At 37.6% G+C, this 13794-nt stretch overlaps 2 protein-coding genes across 2 annotated transcripts in view; both read left to right on the top strand.

Annotated features, from left to right (window-relative positions):
* Positions 1–31: 31 nt before the first annotated feature.
* mrs2 (magnesium transporter MRS2) lies at positions 32–6312 on the top strand. Its single transcript, XM_052577773.1, has 11 exons — positions 32–593; positions 669–742; positions 853–889; positions 1279–1391; positions 1530–1703; positions 2284–2414; positions 3041–3157; positions 3338–3490; positions 5328–5445; positions 5584–5697; positions 5783–6312. Exons 1-11 carry the CDS (start codon positions 425–427, stop codon positions 5852–5854), a joined length of 1272 nt encoding a protein of 423 aa, XP_052433733.1. The 5' UTR covers positions 32–424; the 3' UTR covers positions 5855–6312.
* Positions 6313–8610: 2298 nt separating this feature from the next.
* Positions 8611–13794, top strand: part of LOC127974468 (syndecan-2-B) — a 28252-nt gene continuing 23068 nt past the window's right edge. Inside the window, exon 1 of the mRNA XM_052577777.1 lies at positions 8611–8901. Coding sequence (XP_052433737.1) covers positions 8842–8901 — 60 coding nt within the window. The 5' untranslated portion in view covers positions 8611–8841. The remainder of the gene's footprint in view (positions 8902–13794) is intronic.

Raw genomic sequence — 13794 nt, 5'->3', positions numbered from 1 at the left:
AGTGACGTCACAGCCAACCATTGGAGAGACAGCGAGCGCGTGCTGGATGCGTGCCTCACGTCATCAACCGTTTCCGAAAACATGCCGTTCAGCCGCTGTCGTTAAAGTCAGCAACACGCTGGCTCGCGTTGAGTATGTTATCACTGCATCTATCATACGTGCTCGTATCCCGAAGACATAACGAGCGAAGAGTTAAACGTGCGTGTGTGAGTTAGCAGGACTGCTAACGATAAAGACATCAAACCCGGACGTGTTCATTATCTCTGAGTTGTGGTATGTGCTTTGCTTTAACTAGGAACATAAACGGGTTTTCACTCGGTTTTTGCGCGACCAAAGTAAGTGTTTATGCAGGTTGAGTGAGCACAGTAACCTCACCGAGGTGTCCTGGAGCTAAAATGGACTTTTAACTCGAGTGTTTTGAAGTATGGAGCCATGTTTGAGGTTTGTCTGTCGAGAGAGTCTCAGGAAAGCGTCGATGAGATGCTGGACATGGAGAAGTGCGACGAGCTCAAGATCACCTTTCAGACGCCCTCTTGCTTCAACATGTGGAGGATCACATCACAGCTCAGTGCTGCTGAGAGCTCAGGGACTCTGTAGGTGTTGCTCTGTGGGAGTTAATGGCTGGGCTGCTCAAACAACATGAATAACACATCTGTTTCTGTTTCCAGACCTCTCCTGTCGCCAGAGAGGCACAGATGCATCCCAAGCAGCCCTGTCTAGTGTTGCTCCAGTGTTTGTGGTGGTAAGACCAACACTTACATCTTGTGCAACTTTTTGTTTACAAAATACACAGTTTGTGTCTGCAATAAAGTCACTGTGTCACCTTTACTAAATCTCGTTCTCATTCAACAGATGAAATTTGAGCCTGATGGCAATGTGACCTCATTTGGTGAGTTGACTGGTTTTCATATCCTACTGTTTTAATTCCTTAAAAATAAGTATAATTTCTTGACTCAAATTTAAAGCCATCACAGAAAGATGTGGTCGTCTTACACACACACAGAAAGAAGATAATAGAGTTGTGATCTTTTATATTCAGCATGGAAAATATTATATTCACTACAAAAAAACTACAAAATGTACCAACACTTCTACCAAAAATGTTGCTTAAAAATCTGTTTTGGTAAGATTTGACAACAGAGAGAGAAAAAAAAAATCCTAATTTTGTTTATTAGGACAATGTATTTAATTATTTAATTATTTAGTTTACTTTGTTGGATTTTTATGGACTGATCTTTGTCTTTTTTATTGTATTATTTATTTATATATATATTTTAGAAAAGAAGAAGACCGAGTTGTATCAGGAGCTTGGTTTGCAGGCGAGAGATCTGAGGTTCCAGCACCTAACAAGTATTACAGCGAGGAACAATGCTATCATCATACGCATGGAGGTATGGACACGTTCTAGATTGTTTCATAAACATAGTTCATCTTGGTGTTGTACTTAATACTCATTTGCATTTGAAAGCTGAATGCATTTTCCTATTAAAGATTTGTGAGTTTATTTATTGATTTATTTTTTCGTTTAGTCCCTCAAGGCTGTGGTGACACCCAAGTGTTTACTGGTGCTGGATTTCCGTGGTCTGGGTCTGGAGAAATGGCTGGTGTTAGAACTTGGGCCACAGCTGGCGGGTGATGGAAATTTGGCTACTTACTCATTGCCCTTTGAGTTCAGAGCTCTGGAAGCCATTCTGCAGCACAGGGTGAGCACTGAACAATTATAGAATGCATAATGATTGCTAATAAATTACTAGTGCTGTCAAACGATTAATCGCATCCAAAATAAAGGTTTTTGTTTACAGTGTGTGAACTGTGTATATGTATTATTTATGTATAAATACACACATGCTTGCATTTCAGAAAAAAGTTTGTATATTAAATATTAATTTATAATATAAATTATATGAATATAAATAAATACATGTAAATATTTTTTTTATAAAATATGGACTGTATTTTTGTGTATTTATATATGCATAATAAATGTACGCTGAAAATTACATTTTGGCATCACAGGAATAAATATATTTAAAAAAGGAGGATTAAAATAATATTTCACCACATTACTGTTTTTAAAATTAAAGCAGCTTTAAAAGCATCGTAAACACATTTATTACTTTGAGTTGCTGACATATGGGGATCATAGTGGATTGTGTGGAATTGTTATTTCATACCACAGTCTGATTTTTGTCCATGTTTTTGTTCTCACTCTCTGCGTCTCCGTCATTTATTTTTCCATGTTTTTATGTGCAAGCATGTGTTGTTGCATATGTTCTGGTGCAGGTGAATGTGCTGCAGATGCGACTGAGTGAAGTTCAGCCTCAGGTTCTGGATTGTTTGGAATCGTTGGTCGACCCAAAGCTCCTCTCTGCGGACCGCAGCAAACTCCATATGCTCCTGCTTAATAGCAAGAGGTGAGTTCATTAACTTCATTAAAAAACTGGAGGAAAAGTCTTTCCACAGCCGTATTGTTTCCAAATGCAAGAAGCATTTAACTACACCATTAAGAACCTAACTTTCTTATTAGCTAATCTCAATGAAGGATAACTGCTGTATGAAGCTTATCTAGAGTTATTCAACGATTTTGTTGTGTTTTTCTTATGGATGAGTCAGGTTGGTTGACTCTGCCTTCTACAGCTGATTCATTTTTTTATTAATGTGTTTATTCATTTTTTTTCTTCTTTGTAGTAGTAATATTTTTTATGGTTGTGCTTTGAAGGAGAATAGCCTAATTGCAGTTGCCAGAAATTGCAGTTAACAATATGTTTCAAGTACTGTATGATTACAAATTGCCTACTGTGAGCAATGCTCCCATTATACTGCATTATAGTGTATTTGCCATGAAGTCTGTCTTTGATCATTTGTGTTAATTATAGAGTATGTCTCAGTCGACTAGTCAGTCTAGAAATTAAATAAACCAATAAACAGAGGTAATCACAGAAATTGCAGAGCTTTGATCTAATATATATATATATATATATATATATATATATATATATATAAACATTTTTGAGAGTAAAATTATTCTCTCTCCCTGCAGCCTCTCAGAGCTGGAGACAGACATTAGAGTGTTTAAAGACAGTCTGCTGAAGATCCTGGATGAGGATGAACTGATAGATGAACTCTGTCTCACCAAATGGAGTGATCCACAAGTGTTGTAGGTGTCACATCACAGAATCCAACCTCACAGCCATTACGTTTCTAAATGCAACACATTTATATATTTATATGAACAAATATTCTTGATGTCGGTGTAAATATCTGCTCATTGTTGTGTGGATCTGTTATCTCTGTTAAATGTCTGTTTTTCTATGTGTTTCTGTTCACATGGGGCCAGTGAGGAGAGCAGTCTGGGTATAGATCACGCTGAAGAGATGGAACTGCTGCTGGAGAATTACTTCATGCAAGCAGAGGAGCTGGGAAACAAAGCCCGAGAGCTGAAAGACCTCATCGATGACTCTGAAAGCGTCATCTTCATTAATCTGGATAGGTAATGTACATAATGCTTTTAACTGCACTAAGGCAACTGTTTGTTTTTCATTAAAAAAAAAAAAAAAGTAAAAAGTTTAATTAAGAATCCAGTTAATTAAGAAGTGATCAGTGTCACTTTTTAATTTCATCTGTTATTTACAGTCTGGTTTTAAGGCATTTCGGGCAAAACCATTGCTTTTTCATGTGCTCGTCAGTTTTGAGATCTCGGGGCAATTTCTACTTGTCTTATTTTAGACATAAAAATACAAATTTAAGTGTTATTTATTACACTTTATGTATTTGTGCCTTGATTTCAGTTACAATGCATATCTTTAAAGACCATTTTATTCAAATTAGTTTTTATCTCGCGCTGAGCCAGAAATCTCCACTTTTGTAGCCCTTACTTACCTCAGACTTAACAATTTTATTCCTATCTATATTCTGAAGGTTTTAGAGAGGTTTGTTCAAATATAATTTGCCTTATGTAATATTTTACTCTTAAGAACATGGTGAAAATTATTTTTAATTTATTTATTTTTTGCTGGTGAAGTGATTAAAAGAGATAGCCTAAACCTAGTCTGTGAAAGCCATTAATATTAAAGGTGCCTGACCTCTAGCCTGATCGTAACCCTTCTTTTTAATATTCATTTCTTGTTCCTCAAATATATATATATATATATTTTTTTTTAGCATTTATCTTCCAGTTTTATCTATCTATAGTCGATCTGCTAATATCCATCCTGTACACTCAAGTTGATCACTCTCTTCTCGCTTTCATTACAAGACACGCCCCTTACTGCTGATTGGTTGCAAGTGTGTTTTGGGACATGGTCCGACATTGCGGTCAAAAGCATTTTTAAAAAATGGCTTAGTGCACCTTTAAAGTTTACAAAATGGAAAAACAAATTTTTTAAGGTTTTATCCAATGTTCAGATTTTTGCTCTGGAAATTTCTCAAAATTAGGGCATTTTTATTTGTGCATACTTAATTTAATGTTTGCATATTTAAACATGGCATTTCAGAAAACTTGTGAAGAAAAATGTAAATATTGTCATTAATTACTCATCCTCATGTCGTTCCAAACCCATAACACCTTCACTTAACTTCAAAAAACGAATTAAGGCCCTGTTTACACTAGTGCATTTTCGACTGTCATTTACACTACTCCAATGTTTTCGAACCCTTGAAAACGGAGACTTTTGAAAACGCAGCAGACTCGTTTTAGTTTGAAACCTCCGGGGTTGTGTTTTTATTGTAAACAGACACTTTTAAAAAAAGATGGTGTGGCTGCCCACATTCTCTCTGTGTATCCTTTATGACCGTGTTAATAACTTCACGATCATTGTTGTACCCATAGATATAAGGAACAGGGAATCTACCTATACATATCTATGGTTGTACCTTCATGAATGGTCATGTGACATGCGTTTTCAATGAAAACGCCAGTGTAGACGAGGATCGTTTTCATTTTAAAACACTGTTTTACATAAAAAACTGCACTAGTGTAATCGGGTCCTAAGATGTTTTTGATTCAATCTGAGAGCTCTGTGACCCTGTTGTCACATGGGCTGTTTTACCGATGTCCTTACTAGGTTTCTGGGTCTAGGAACATTTCAGTTGCGTTGCAGTCTATGCAGGGTCACAGAGCTCTCAGATTTCTTACAGGTCTTATGGATTTGGAACGACATGAGGGAGAGTAATTAATGACAGAATTTTCATATTTGGATGAACTATCCCTTTAATGTACTGTGATTAATTAACTTGAGAAATATAAAGATAACTATTATTGAAAACTAATTGTTAAGTTAAAATATCACTCTATTCACAAGTGTTGTGTTGCCTTAAATTGTCTTTAGCCACCGTAATGTCATGATGCGACTGAACCTCCAGCTCACCATGGGAACCTTCTCGCTCTCTTTATTTGGTCTGATGGGTGTGGCTTTTGGAATGAATTTAGAATCTTCTTTTGAAGAGGTTGGTACCATTTTACTACAGTTTACTGTTTTATCACGGTGTTCCAGTTTGCCAGCATTGTGTACACTGTTATCAGTCTGTTTGAGTACATGTTGTTTATTGACCCACATTGATTTGTGTGTGTGTGTGTGTGTGTAGGACCCACGTGTGTTTTGGTTAGTGACAGGGTTCATGTTCCTGGGCAGTGGACTCATCTGGAGAAGACTTCTCTCTTTTCTGGGACGGCATTTAGAACCCAGCTCTCCACCTCCTGTACGTAACATTCATAACACCCCTCCATGTTTACCATTATAGTGATGATTGTAACTTTAATATTTTTTCTTTTTTCATTTCACAGATTCCCCCTGTTTGGAAGAAAAACCAAATTGGCACTTTAAAAGCTACAGACATTAAACCTGGAGTTAGATGATAGTGTGACTGCTGCTTTTTCAATATCCCCCCCCCCCTCCTTCTCCATATCTTTTATGCATAATGTATATTTCAGTAACATGTGGCACTCACCTCAGTCTAATTTAAAGTGACATTTATCTATTCAGGTGTATCATGTAGACAGTTTTTATTTTGCTATGTGATATTTGTCTTGAGGTTTTGGAACAATCTCTGTATTTATTGTAAATATCATTGACATAGTGAAATACATAAAAATACCTTTTATTGACTAAAGACAAAATTATCTGCCACTAACTCAGTTTCCCTGGTTACCCTTAAAACCCTGTTTATGAATATATAACTTTGATAAAACATTAATTTGTTGTGAGCTCTTTATTTTAGGCATCTAAAATAAAACATTTGATGTTTTTGAGTACTAATGCACTTGTGTATACATTATTCAAACTGAGTTGTTATTAAAATACTTGGAATCTCTTATTTGCATGAAAAGTGCTCTTTAAATGAAGTGTGCAATGCATTATGTAAAGTGCTTATATCAGTATAGAACAGCAGGGGGCGATAAAATCCCACTACAACAGTTCCTTCCACTGTTTATTTTTATTCCGCACAATATTCACACAGATAGGTTGTATAACCTAGAAGACAACATTAAGAACATCATCTTACTAATGAAACATGTTTTAGCATTCCAAAAATAATAAAGTCTACAGAAAAAAAAAATGAAACGTGTTTTAAAGTGATTACATTGGAATAGAAACGACAATAAGTAATCAACCATATTCTGAGCTGAAACAACATAGGACTGTTGGTGTTACTACTGTAGGGACATGACTAATATGGGATAACATTCAAACAATACAAAAAGATTTCCAATCCTTTGCCATTTAGTTTTTCTGTTGATGGGCAGTGGTGGCTGATAGGTTATTTTAGCAACAGTTGCTACAAAATAAAACTAAAGCAACTATGATAAACTGTACATTGTATTCAAATTTTAGCTCTGCCTGAATGGATTTGCAACTGGAATTTTGATTTACATGTCTATGTAAAATAGTGGTCGAGAGTTTATAATTTGTGAATGAAAATGATTCAACTTCTAAATAATTCTAAATAAACACATTAAACGGACATTTATATATATATCTTCAAAAGGATCTTGCTTGTGTTTCAGCTGAAGCTGGTTTCAGGATATATATATATATATATATATAATTACAACAGAAGTATATAGATAGATACCAGAGGTACATGAGCTTAGTGAACAGTGTTGTGGGTAACGCGTTACAAAGTAACGCGTTAGAGTACTCTAATTACTTTTTCCTGAAATGTGTAACTTAACGCGTTAGTTTCGTGCGTAAGTAATCAGTAACTTCGTTATTTTTAAAAAAAAGTAATCCGTTATTTTAAGGAAAGGAAAATCCCGACTGCAGCCTGCTTTTTGTCAGACAGTAGTCCTAGGTCTAATGTGCCACCTGTGGATGTATCAGCGGAGCCGAAGCTCTGTGATCGTAAAGTCAATGGCTGTGATACGTCTGTACCCTGCGCCTGACCCTGTGTGTGTGTGTGGGGTTTTTTTTTTTTTTCGAACTCCCGCCTAGATGGCAGAGAGGACAGCGTTTAGTTTATGGAAGTACGCACATTATTTTCAATTTGTCAACGAAAAAGAAAAGAACATAACGGTAAAATGCACACTCTGTGAGTGACACTTTAATAATAATTAGTTCGGCTATTAAGCGATTTGTCATTTGCCTGTGTGGCAGTGAAGGATTTAATTCGGTTTGTTATCATTTTTGTTTCACAGGCAGATGTTAATTTCTGTTAGATCGTTGGCTGGCTGGTTGTTCATCATTTCTAAATGGATTTAAATCTGCAAGCCTGTTTAAGGTTGTGTTTACAAGTAAGCATACTTGTACTTTGATAACTGCATTATTTAAAGTTAAAGAAAAATCAGGAGTTATCTTGTGGTGCTCATAATATACAGTAGCCTAGGCTACCCGGGCTGGGTAGGTGCGAATTTTGATTAATAATATGTTCTGTGATAATAAATAAATAAAACGCAATGTGGAATAGCCTATTGTTGACTGTCTTTCCTGTTATTGTTATCCTGCAGTGTTAATTTAGTCGGATGACTGACGTTATTCATTGTCGGGAGTCACGACTTGTAGGTGCATTTAAAGGGGCCGGGGGCTATGTCTGTCATGTGTGAGCTGCTGCAAACGGCTTTTAATTTTTGGTAACGCATGAGTACTCTAACGCGTTACTTTTATGAATAGGTAACGCTGTATCATAACTGATTACTTTTAATTGATGGTAACGTTGTAACCTAACTAACTACTTTCCAAAGTAACTATACCCAACACTGTTAGTGAACAAAAAGTCGTTCGAATATTGTCTCGGAGTCGGACAAAGGGATTCCTGGATTCAAAAACGTCTAGAACCACTTGGTCTAAAGTGGTAGACCCTCCTAGATCAACAACAAAGTAGTAACCACTTGTCATACCAGTTTGAAACTGTTTTTTCCTGGACCAGAAAAAAACAGCTGCGTCGGACGAGCTACCACGCGCCAAACAGCTAATTTAACAACGCTGACGTTCTTCATTTGGCTGAAGCCAAGTAAGCTTCATACACAGACAACATTTTGACCGACAATTCCGACAAAATGATGCTCATGTTGACAGTTTACTAGGTCTTGAGACAAAACCTCTTACTGGTCCAAGTATTCGTCAACTGTGACGCAAGAAATTCTTCTCTCTCTCTCTCTCTCTCTCTCTCTCACTCTCATCCTCTCTCGGAGCAAAGCCGGTCTGCCTCACATGGACCCGAGACTTTAACATCGCGTCAAGACTCTCATCAGTTCCCTTTTGGAAACACAAAAGAGAAGTTGGATCAGGTGGAGCCAAATATCTCTTCAAAAGGATCTTGCGCGTGTGTTTCAGCTGAAGCTGGTTTCAGGAGCGCAGACGAGTGCCATCCTACCATTTCTTTGCAAAAGACTTCTTAAGAGGAATAATGAGGAACATTTGGATATTCCTGACACTTTCAGCAGCTATCTGCTTCTCCAGCGACAAGGTGAGTTTATTCAGAGTCCTTCCTGTTAGTTTTGTTGATTGTGTAGGTTACATTCTTTCTTTACACGGCATATCATAAACACATTGTTATGATGGTCATAAATGTTGCATAATTTATATTATCCGTATTTAAATCACTATTAATATGCATATTTTAGTACAGAAAGAGCTGTAAAGCCCAACATGATCATAACGCGATGTGTATGATATTAGAGTGATGATGCTCACCATTTTACAGGGATGTCCCAACGTCTGGGAAATGTTCTGAAGAGATTCCTGAGAAAGTTACAGTACACTTAACTTTGATAACAATTGCATTTCCATCTCAGAAGGTTCACTTGAAGTTTCATGTGACTTTATAAATGTATTGGTCTTCCTGAGCTCATATTCATTGGTCCACCTGAGACGAATTTTAGTCGACACCTGATCTCCTGAGAGAACCAGAAGGTTTCTCAGCCAGTTTTACGCTCTAAAAATTCAGATGAGTCGACTTCTTCCTCTTCTGAAATCGAAAACCATTGTAGGGTCACAAATGAATTTCAGATAAATACGTGAGTAAACCGTTTCAGAGCTCTGAACCATTGAAGAGTACTGTGGGAGAATTGAAATTCTTCCTTGTCAGAGTTTGTTCTTATCCGCAGGACTCACTATTCTTTGTGCGAACTAAACTGCAAAGCAACACAGTGAATCGATTCCCAATTGCAACTCTGCTTTCGAAGTGTTGTCCAGCAATTTGCAGGTTGCTTCAGGACACAGATCTGTATGTGTTAATTACCTTCAGCTCTCAACTGTGATGACGCCTATCACAAAAAAGCAATAAAATCAAGTCACCGCAGTGTCATTTTACAGGAAGACATTTGGAAGTTGTTAAAAGCCTTTGGTCGTGCTGTTACCTTGTTTTTTTTTATTTATTTTGTGTTTATTTTTTATTTTTATTATTTGTTGTGTGATTGAAGCAGCTGCCTTCAGGTTTTCAGTACATCCTAAAATAAGTTATCTCTCTTTAATTTTTTTGACCTTAGCAATGGTTTTACAAACTCTTTATTTTGACTGTGATTCCAACAAGTTGCACCACATCCACAGTTTTATCAGTGGTCATGCTGATGCTCATCCATATTTAAGCATTATCCAATCCGATTCTAAAGGTGATATCGTATTTCTGAATTATATAGAAGGAAAGCTTGATGCTTTGCTTCAATATGTTATCATTGAAATGAGAAGTTAAAAGGTTAATAGGTCATTCAGTGATTCTTAGAGGTGATGAAATTAATATGAAAACGATAGAAAGTGGCTCCTCGCTGGCTTTCATTCCTTGTTTCTTTTCATTTCATTCCATTTTGACCTTTTTTTTTTAAGGTTTCATTTCCTGAACAGTGAGTATGAAGTCTCAAGTCCTCAAACAGTCGGGTCTGACTTGGAAACAGCCAAAATGTAACGGCATAACTGCTCAATTACACCAATTAACATTTAAAAAATAAAAGAAACAAAAGTACACAAATTCAGCTGCCTCTGGGCAAAGAGCTCCGGCATGAGTGACTAAGTGCTGATAACAGATTATGTGAGTGCCCTTTCTTGTTGTGCTGTTCTGCAAAATAATGTCATCGTAACATGATGTAACCAAACATGAACTGTATCCATTGCCCAGACAACGTGTTACGACAGACGTATGATGACTGTGCTGACGCCTCATTCATGGACGTAAACAGACTCCCACACAGAACACCTGTGTGCACTTCTAGTAAAGAGAGTGTGGGAACAATATCTGTTTGCTGACAGCATATACAGTCAATCCTTGTGTGTGTGTGAGCTTGTTTATGTGGTTAATGAGGACACAAATTTGTATAATGACATGGGTATGACACAGGTATTACAATGAGGAGGTGGTTTATGAGGACATTTTTAGTATCCCTGTAATTCAAAATGCTTATAAATCATACAGAATTAGTTATTTTGAAAATCCAAAAATGCACAACGTTTCCTGTGAGGGTTAGGTTTAGGTGTAGGGTTGGGGTAGGGCAATAGAAAATACAGTTTGCACAGAATAAAACCCATTATGCCTATGGAGAGTCCCCATAAACCACATGTACCAACGTGTGTGTGTGTGTGTGGTAACTGTAACAGAATGGAATCTAATGTAAATTTAATCTGAATTTCTGATCTCCTCAATTAGCTCAGCAAATTGAATATTTTTGAGTGAGTTTTTGTGAGTTTTTAATTGGATTGCATCTATCTGTCTGTCTGACTTTCTGTCTGTCTGTCTGTCTGTCTGACTTTCTGTCTGTCTGTCTGTCTGACTTTCTGTTTGTCTGTCTGACTTTCTGTCTGTCTGTCTGTCTGTCTGTCTGTCTGTCTGACTTTCTGTCTGTCTGTCTGACCTTCTGTTTGTCTGTCTGTCTGTCTGTCTGACTTTCTGTCTGTCTGTCTGTCTGTCTGTCTGTCTGACTTTCTGTCTGTCTGTCTGTCTGACTTTCTGTTTGTCTGTGTGACTTTCTGTCTGTCTGTCTGTCTGTCTGTCTGACTTTCTGTCTGTCTGTCTGACCTTCTGTTTGTCTGTCTGTCTGTCTGTCTGACTTTCTGTCTGTCTGTCTGTCTGACTTTCTGTTTGTCTGTCTGTCTGACTTTCTGTCTGTCTGTCTGTCTGACTTTCTGTCTGTCTGTCTGTCTGTCTGTCTGTCTGACTTTCTGTCTGTCTGTCTGACTTTCTGTCTGTCTGTCTGTCTGTCTGTCTGTCTGACTTTCTGTCTGTCTGTCCGTCTGACTTTCTGTCTGTCTGTCTGACTTTCTGTCTGTCTGTCTGTCTGTCTGACTGTCTGTTTGTCTGTCTGTCTGTCTGACTTTCTGTCTGACTGTCTGTCTGTCTGACTTTCTGTCTGTCTGTCTGTCTGTCTGACTTTCTGTCTGTCTGACTATCTGTCTGTCTGTCTGACTGACTGTCTGACTTTCTGTCTGTCTGTCTGTCTGTCTGACTTTCTGTTTGTCTGTCTGTCTGACTTTCTGTCTGTCTTTCTGTCTATCTGGCTGTCCCTCTCTCTTTCTCTCTCTCTGTCTCTCTCTCTGCCTGTCTGTCTAACTCTGTTTATACATTTTTTGTGGTGAATCCTGCAAAAGGCAATCATTACGGTGAAAAGAATACATAGCCGGGGGAGGGATAAGTGAAAAAACAGAGAGTTAGAGAGAGGGGGAACTTTGTGCCGAGGTGGTGGGCTCAGTGGTGTGAAAGTGTGAATAACCCGTAAAAGTAAAACCTCAATGTGCAAACTACTAAAGAACCCTTGATAAACTTACAGAGAGGTCCATTCAGATTTTACACCAGACTCTTTGTTTACACCAGACTCAATTTACATCACTTTTAAGTTTAATTATATGGTGGATATATGCAATGAGATTACCAGAATAAAAACTCTAATAATTGATAATTGCACATTTTGAAACCTTATTCAGTCGTGTATTAATGCACAAGCCAAAAGAGCATTATAGAAATGTGCCAGCAGTCCAAGTGCTAGCTGTTTATCCATACTGAAGACCAATTTAGCATCTGAAAAAAGCAGTGTGTCTGCCAGAAGCGTGTGGTATTCTCATCTGTTGTGGGTGTGCTTTCGGAAACACATCTGTATTTACTGTGTACAGACTTTTTTTGCGAAAGAGAAATGTAACACTGAGTAAATTTGCTCCCTGTACATGTCTGTCCACAGATTTATGTGGGTTCCACTCGCGGTTCTAAATCTGGAGCGTTGTCAATCAGTGCTGTGTAGGTGTGCAAGTATTTGTTCTTTAAGGCCATACGGTTTTATGAATTATGCTTGTACCTGCTATAATGAGGCGATGGAACGTCTGTCAGCCTGAATGATGAAGGTGAATGATGAAGGTGAATGTTTTTTCTGAAGGTGCATGTATTTGTCTGAGATCATCTGATAAAAACAGGGAGGATGTTGTCCTGAGGTGATGAATGGTTCCATAGGTGTTTCTCTCCATGGCATGCCAGTGTGTTGACATAGCAGAGCCTGCATACCTCAGACAGATTAGGCCGCTGTCTGCGGTAATTTGGAGGAATTTGTCGACGTGAGAGTCCCCAGTCCTGCATAAATCCCATAGATGGATGTGCTTCTTATGTCCAGAACGCTGAAACATCCAGACCAGATGTTTTATGTACAAGATGCAGATGTTTCTGTGCTCTCTCCGTGGGAGTAGCTTGTGTTGTGGACTACTAGCAGCGAAAGCCGTAAACCGAGGAAGTGTGAGAACAGCTGGGTTATGGGGCATTTAGCTATTTGCGCATGAATCCCTTTGTGTACTTTTTGGGATAAATTAAATTATGTAATCAAAACATATGTGTAATTATGTGTCAATGTCAAATAAATGGAAACATCTTTTAAAAGTTATTGCAGAAAGTTTCAAGTTCATAAAAATATACTTGTGCACATGTTTTCTAATTCACAATATATATATATATATATATATATACAGTGTTGGGTATAGTTACTTTGGAAAGTAGTTAGTTAGGTTACAACGTTACCATCAATTAAAAGTAATCAGTTATGATACAGCGTTACCTATTCATAAAAGTAACGCGTTAGAGTACTCATGCGTTACCAAAAATTAAAAGCCGTTTGCAGCGGCTCACACATGACAGACACAGCCCCCGGCCCCTTTAAATGCACCTAGAAGTCATGACTCCCGACAATGAATAACGTCAGTCATCCGACTAAATTAACACTGCAGGATAACAATAACAGGAAAGACAGTCAGCAATAGGCTATTCCACATGGCGTTTTATTTATTTATTATCACAGAATATATCATTAATCAAAATTTGCACCTACCCAGCCCGGGTAGCCTGGGCTACTGTATATTATGAGCACCACAAGAAAACTCCTGATTTTTCTTTAACTTTAAA

The sequence above is a fragment of the Carassius gibelio genome, chromosome B16, assembly GCF_023724105.1.
Source record: "Carassius gibelio isolate Cgi1373 ecotype wild population from Czech Republic chromosome B16, carGib1.2-hapl.c, whole genome shotgun sequence".
In the NCBI taxonomy this organism is placed as follows: Eukaryota; Metazoa; Chordata; class Actinopteri; order Cypriniformes; family Cyprinidae; genus Carassius; species Carassius gibelio.
The sequence above is the reverse complement of the archived record's forward strand: the minus strand, read 5'-3'. Positions and strand labels throughout refer to the sequence as shown.

Coding starts and splice junctions, on each gene's coding strand:
- mrs2 (XM_052577773.1), top strand. CDS start 425: ATGGAGCCATGTTTGAGGTTTGTCTGTCGAGAGAGTCTCAGGAAAGCG. Junction 743..852: donor TTGCTCCAGTGTTTGTGGTG/GTAAGACCAACA, acceptor CTCATTCAACAG/ATGAAATTTGAGCCTGATGG. Junction 5,698..5,782: donor AACCCAGCTCTCCACCTCCT/GTACGTAACATT, acceptor TTCATTTCACAG/ATTCCCCCTGTTTGGAAGAA.